General features: G+C 61.9%; 1 protein-coding gene across 1 annotated transcript in view; it reads left to right on the top strand.

Moving 5' to 3' along the window:
* The window catches only part of CFAP99 (cilia and flagella associated protein 99), a 40,499-nt gene that overhangs the window by 15,447 nt on the left and 18,126 nt on the right, over positions 1-6,926 (top strand). Inside the window, exons 5-6 of the mRNA XM_027104057.1 lie at positions 2,379-2,491; positions 4,041-4,218. Of these exons, the coding sequence (XP_026959858.1) occupies positions 2,379-2,491; positions 4,041-4,218 (291 nt within the window). The remainder of the gene's footprint in view (positions 1-2,378; positions 2,492-4,040; positions 4,219-6,926) is intronic.

Below are 6,926 nucleotides of genomic sequence, written 5' to 3'. Positions count from 1 at the left end.
GGGCCTCTCACTGTTGTGGCCTCTCCCGCTGCGGAGCACAGGCTCCGGACGCGCAGGCTCAGCGGCCATGGCTCATGGGCCCAGCCGCTCCGCGACATGTGGGATCCTCCCGGACCGGGGCACGAACCCTTGTGCCCTGCATCGGCAGGCGGACTCTCAACCACTGCGCCACCAGGGAAGCCCCAGCATGTTATTTTTAATGACTCGTTTTTCTGTCTACATATAAATGTAAGCAACTCACGATGGGTAAATATTTGCATAGTTATCTTAAGCAAGGGCTTCACTTTTTTTATATAAATTTATTTATTTATGTATTTATTTATTTATTTTTGGCTGCCTTGGGTCTTTCCTGCACGCGGGCTTTCTCTAGTTGCTGCGAGTGGGAGCTACTCTTCGTTGCGGTGCGCGGGCTTCTCATTGCGGTGGCTTCTCTTGTTGTGGAGCACGGGCTCTAGGCGTGCGGGCTTCAGTAGTTGTGGCACTTGGGCTCAATAGTTGTGGCACGTGGGCTCTAGAGCGCAGGCTCAGTAGTTGTGGCGCATGGGCTTAGCTGCTCCGTGGCATGTGGGATCTTTCCGGACCAGGGCTCGAACCCATGTCCCCTCAATTGGCAGGCGGATTCTTAACCACTGCACCACCAGGGAAGTCCCAAGGGCTTTAATTTTATGACAGCATTTTCTGAGAGATCTTTGGAGACTGCCCAGGGCCAGCTTCCCGGCTGGAGAGCCTGCACTTGGTTCACGCTGTGCTGTCAGAGTCTTGAAATTCTTAATAACTGTTGAGCAAGGGGCCCACGTGTCAGTTTGCAGTGGTGGAGCCAGCCCTGCCCCGCCTCGGCCTGCAGAGCCTGCAGAACCCATGGAGAGCAGCTCTTGGCAGCACAGCGCCTCCAGTGCAGGTTTCTGGGAGAAGATTCATGGAAACGGCCCATTCACACTCCCAAAGGAGCTGGGAGCTGCAGGAGGTGGTGCGGCACCCCACCAGGGCCCTCCTTCCTCGGCCCACACCTCATGCCCCAATCCCCACAATGCCAGTCCCATTAGGGTCCGCCCGCCTCGGGTTCGAAGACAGGGAGCAAGCTGTTGAGGACAGGACGGCTGCCCAGGGAACCCCTCAGACCACACCCGCGTGCTGTTACCACTGTGGTCAGATGAGCTGGTGCTTGGGCAGCCTCGGCTGCGGTCCCCTTGGGAGACAGTGCTGTATGTGGGCCAGTGTAGGGGGCCCTGGGACAGCACCTGGAGGGGTGCTGGCAATCCTGTTCCCTCCAAGGACGCTCACACTCACATGCTGGAATCCTCTGGACGGCAGGGAACCCACCCGGAAGCCCACCCCCATTCCAGCCCGTTCCCTGGGGGGGCTGCCTCCACCACACCCGCAGAGAGAAGGAGGCCCCCTTTAGGAGGGCCCTAGCCCCAGGGCGGGGGGCAGTATGTCCCCAGGTGGGGGTCAACAGACCAGCTGCACTGCGTGGGAGGAGGGGGCTTGGGGATGGAGGGGTGGGCTGGGACAGGGAGTGCAGAGACCCCAGGGCCCAGCTACGGGGGGGCGGGGCTGGGAGGGGGATTGCAGAGACCCCAGGGCCCAGCTACTGGGGGCTGGGACGGGGAGTGCAGTGACCCCAGGGCCCAGCTACAGGGGGCGCTGGGAGGGGGCGTGCAGTGACCCCAGGGCCCAGCTACCGGGGCTGACTGCCTCCTTCTGACAGGAAGGGGGAGCAGGGCTGAAAGAGTGGGTGGGAGAGAGGTGGGGGCACTGAGCGGGGTAGGGCGGGGAAGCTGAGGAGAGGCCCCTGGGGTGGGGTGGGGTGAGCAGGGGCCAGGCTGCCAGGTGGGAAGCTGTGGAAGACTCTAGAAGGACACCTGGCTGCTGCTCCGTGAAGAAGGGCGGGGAGGCCTGAGGGGAGGTGGGAGGTGAGCACGTGGCTGCGGGGCAGCGGCCCCCCTGGGGAGGCAGCCGTGGGGACCAGAGACCCTGCCCTTGCCCACCGCTACCCCCTGGCTCAGCCACTTGAGTTCACCACGGCTGCAGGGACGCCTGCTCAGCCCACCAGGCCCCACGTGTGGCCTTTACTGCCCCAACAGCCACTCAGCCAGAGAGGGGCGGACAGGCTTCTCCAGCGGGAGTCGGCCCAGGTCCACAGAGGGTGCGAGGGGTTGGAGCCCGGGGGCCCACGGCAGGCAGGGACCCACTGGCTCAGGCGGGAGCCCCGGCGAGTGAGGGGCAGCTCCCCCAGCCCAGCAGGAGGGGGCGAGCGGGGTGGGGCCCCCTGCCTGCTGTGGGCTGCGCTCCCCTGGGGGGCGATGGCCACACCCGTCCCCTCGGCCCTGACTCTCCCTGTGGAGGCACCTGACCCCCACGGCTCCCTCTTCCCTCAGTTCCTGGGGTTCCTCTTCAACCCCTTGAACCTGGGCTCGTGGATCAAGGATGAGTGGAGCCTCATCTACGAGACCACCCACGTGAAGGAGCAATGGATCGACCCCCTGATGAGGTGGGCAGTGCAGGGCCCTGACCCGGTGCAGGGGTGTGGGGCGTCCACGCGGGCAGCCAGCCAAAGGCCAGCAGGGCCTGACGGCCAGTGGCTTTAGGACCAGCCCGATCAGGGGGGCGGGCGCTGGCCCCTTCTGCCCTGGAACCCACTGGCTGAGGAGGGCGCTGTGCCGGTGCCACCTTGCTGCAGGGACCCTGCAGGGACCCTGCTGGTCCGGGGATGCAGGGGCGGACGTGGGGCGGGGAGCTGAGGCAGCAACAGCCTCCGATGGGCTCCGGCCCACATCTCTTCCCCAACTGCCCCCAGGGTGCCACTCCTGGGCCTGGCACCCCAGAGCTGCCCTCTGCCTTGCCCTGCCTCTCCCATGGCAGGCTCCGGCCCACGCTGGTTTTGCTGGTACAGGCCAGGACCCCCAGGCAGAGGGCCGGCTCAGTGGTCTCTGGGGAGAGGCCTGCTAGGGCCAGGGTGCAGCTGCCCCCTCCAGCTGTTTTCCTTCTGACGGGGCCGGGGGAGTCACCTCGTCTCGCTGGGACAGGCAGGCAGAGGGCTCTGGCACAAACAGACCCCTGAGGTACCAGCTATGTGTGGGAGGCCCGGGGCCCCGGGAAGGTGGGAGCCCCTCATGTGGGAGAGGAGACCCCGGCCCTGGGCAGCAGGGTGTCCCCCAAAGCTGCCCCTTCACCAGGGGGACGTCCTTGTCCCCGCCAGGCTGGACTTGCTGCCCGTCCGCAGGGCTGGGCCTGCGGGGCCCTGCGTCCCTGTCCACCACCCCATATGCAGCCTTCCCCGCTCGCTCTGTGACCAGCCCCATCACAGACCTGTCCCTTCCCCCACTGCCCCTCCCGAGACCCCACTCCCTGTTGGCCCTCAGACATGCCCTTCCTCCCCCTGGTGACCTTGGTCCTCAGGCTGGGGCAGGAGCAGTTCAAACCAAGCTGTCTCCCCAGGGGAGCCCTGCAGGAGGGTCACCGGCCAGGTGGGCAGTGGTGGGCTGGAGTGGAGGCATGGAGGGGGCCCAGACTTTGGGGCAGCCCAGTAGGGCCCTTTCTGAAGCCCCTGCCCCGGGGCCCCCCACCTCGAGACTCTGAGACTCTCCCCCCGCCCCGTCCCCCTCTCGAAGCCCAGCTCCCCCTGTCGCTGACACAGCTCCACGGACCTTCCTTTTGAATCACCAGCCTGCTCCCTGCTCCTGGCTTCCTCCCCCTGTGCCACCTGCTGGGGACCAGATTAGCTCCATGGGTCCTCGGAGCCCCCGGATTCCTGCAGCGGGGACCCACCCTGTCCCTATCCTCCCACCCCCGCCCCTGCTCCAGGATGAGGATGCCTCTGGGCCTCCGTCTCCTCCTCCGTGCTAGGGGAGCGCTGGTGCGTGTGGCTCTGGGGTGTGGGGAGCCGGCACCCGTGAGTGAAGGGCGGCTGTTGGTCCCACCGCTACCCGCCCCCAGGCAGACCCAAGCTCCTGGGGGTCCTTCAGGTCCCGAGGGGCTGTTCCCTTGTTGGCGTGCTTAGGAAGTCACCCTACGTGGCCGCTCCCACCTTTGCCTTCAAGGTGGCAGCCGGAGGTCCAGGAGCTGCTCAACCAGCTGCAGGGGGCGTTGACCAATCAGCCCCCTCTTCCAAAGGCCAAGGCCAAGGTCACAGAGACCAAGGAGTTCAACCTGACTGCCCCCAGGCCCTGCGCCATCCCAGTGCCTGAGCCAGTCCCCGTGGTGGCCAAGCCCAGACCAGTAAGTGTGGCTGATCGCAGTGGGCTCAGGGTGTCCAGGCAAGGAGAGTGGATCGTGTGGGCCAGTGGGGCTGGGCTCTTCCAGGGCTGAGGGTGCCCGGACCAGAGCAGGAGCATTTGATCACCCTCCCCAGCCCCATCTCACCCCACAGAGAGGGAAGCCCAGCTGACCCAGAGCCTGCCCAGTGGAGTGGGTTCCTGCGCCCCACCTACTGAGGTCTGGTCAGTAGGCGTGGAGTGGAGCTGTTGGCTGCGGGGCGCAGGCCCATCTGCACTTGGCACCCGGAGCCCGCTTTTAACCCTGTGGCAGTGTACCGCTCCCTCCCCACTGTGTATGTGCGTGTGTAGGTCTCGGTCTCTGCTCCTCTGGCTGCAGGGGTGACCTTATCCGCGCCTCAGGGCCTCTGCCTGTCTATCCCATCTGCCTAGGGCCTCTTCCTCTACCTCTCCCTCCCCTGCCTCGCTGACTTCTGTTGGTCAGAATGCTTTGTATTACAAGTAACAGAAAAAAGCAGCTCAGTCTGGCTTAGACAACAGAGAACCAGCTGACTCTCAGGGCTGAAGTAGGATAGGCTTCAGGCATACTTTGATCAGGGTTCCAGAGCTGCTTCTCTGTGACTGTCTTCGCCTAGTCCCCTCCAAGGGTCAACTTTATCTTTGGGCTAACTTCCCTCATTGTAGCAAAACATCCAGACCTCACACCCACACTACATCATCCAGGGCATGAGAGGACATCTGGGGTCCAGAATCCTGTGAAAGTGTGATTAGACCAATTTAGGTTGCATGTCTACCCTTGAACTCCTCACCGTGACTGGGAGTGTAACGTTCTGACCGGCCGTGGGCTCTACGCTGAACATCTGTGATGGACTCGGCTTCCCAGAACCAATCTGGTTCCCCAAAAGAACTAAGCACTACATGGAGGGTAAGGGGATAGTGCTGGGAGGTGCCAAGGTCCCAGACCACTCCCACCACCTGTCAGGTCTCTTTACAGTCTCTGCCCAGAGAGGCCTTCCATGAACCCCTCGCCTATCAGGTATCTCTTAATTTCCTTCTCATTGACCCAGATCCTTTTCTTCACGGCATCAATTAGATTTTAGAGTTGTTTAGTAATTTGTGGGTCTATTTATTATCTGTCTCTTTTATCAGACCTCATCCATCTTATTTTTCCCATATCCCCAGTGCCTAGMACAGTCCTGGCTCAGAGCAGACCCTTGGAAAATATCTGTCGGATGGATGGATGGATGGATGTGTGGATGTGTGGGTAGGTGGGAGAATGGATGAGTGGGTGGGTGGACAAATGGATGGATGAGTGGATGATGGATGGATGAATAGATGGGTGTGTAGATGGGTTTATGGATGGACGGTGGATGGGTGGGTGGTTGGGTGAGTAGGTGGGTGGATGATGGAGGGATGGTGGGTAGGTGAGTGGATGGGTGATCACATGGATGGACGGATGGGCAGATGGACAGAAGGATGACGGATGCGCCTTGTTGCTGAGCAACCCCACAGTTACCCAATCTGTGGGAGCCTCAGCGTTTCTGACCCCAGGTCCTCTGGTCTAAGTGTGTTTATCTCATGTCATTTTACCACCTGCATCTCTCTCCCTCTCTGCCTGGCCCCTTCCCATCCCCTGCCCTGCTCCTTAACTGCGTGAGCTGTGAGATATTGGTGGACCGTCTCCTTCCGTGGGGTCCACAGATGGCTGTGCTGGAACCATAAGCTCGTTCCCTCCACACTCCCTGCCCTGCTCCGTGCCCAGGACCCTCTTTGCCTCCTGGGTTGAGGGCTCACTCCAGGTCACTCATTCAACAAACGTGTCTGGATGCCCAGTGTGTGCCAGGCACTGTGCCTTCATGGGGCATGTGTTCCAGTGAAAAAAAGGATAAGTAAAATGTAAGGTGTGTTAGCTGGTGAAAAATGCTGAGAAGAAAAAATACTTCAGGGAAAGGAGATGAGAAGTGTTGGAGGGGCTGCATGGAGTTCTGGATGGCACGGCCAGGAAAGCCCTCCTGAGAAGCACCGTGGGGTAAAGAACGAGAAGGGAGCAAATGAGTCATGGATTTGTCTGGGGGAAGAACATACCAGACAGAGCAAAGCCTGTGCAAAGGCCCTGGGGCAGTGCCATCCCTCCCCCAAGGGTCAGGGGGCAGCCAGGAAGGGAAGGAGGGGATGGGAGGGGAGGTGTTCAGGGGGCAGAGAGACAGGATATGGGCTCACAGGGTCCCTCTGGCTGTGGTGGCCAAGGAGGGAGGTGAGGGGTGAAGCAGGTGGGCAGTTTTTGAGGTGGACGTGGCTGTGAGAGACCGAGAGGGGTTGAGGAGGGCACCGAGGAGGACCCCAAGGCCTCGATGTGGGCCAGGGATGGACAGCAGTCAGGGTCAGCAAGGCTGGGGGAGGGGAGGGTTTTGGGGCAGAGAGGGTTTCAGGTTTGGAGATGATGAGTTTCCTACGAACATTAGACGTGCAGGGGAGGGGACACGGAGTTAGGAGTCTGGAGTTCAGGGGTTTCCAGCCGGACTCTGCCCCACCCACGCTGTGGACACTGCTTCCCTCCAGGAGCCACCCTGCTGTCTCAGTGTTACTGCTGCAGCCCCTCCCCCTCACGAGCAGCTCACTTTTCTGGGGTCCGTGACACTCTCCCAGCCCTACCTGTCCCTCCAGCGTCTGCTGGGCCTGGGCCCTGTGCTTGGCCACCTTCCTTTCTGCTGC

Source organism: Aethalodelphis obliquidens, unplaced genomic scaffold, assembly GCF_003676395.1.
Source record: "Aethalodelphis obliquidens isolate GAN/ISIS:26980383/991018 unplaced genomic scaffold, ASM367639v1 scaffold6, whole genome shotgun sequence".
Taxonomy (NCBI): Eukaryota; Metazoa; Chordata; class Mammalia; order Artiodactyla; family Delphinidae; genus Aethalodelphis; species Aethalodelphis obliquidens.
Note: the sequence above shows the minus strand (reverse complement) of the source record. Positions and strands in the feature narration are given on the sequence as shown.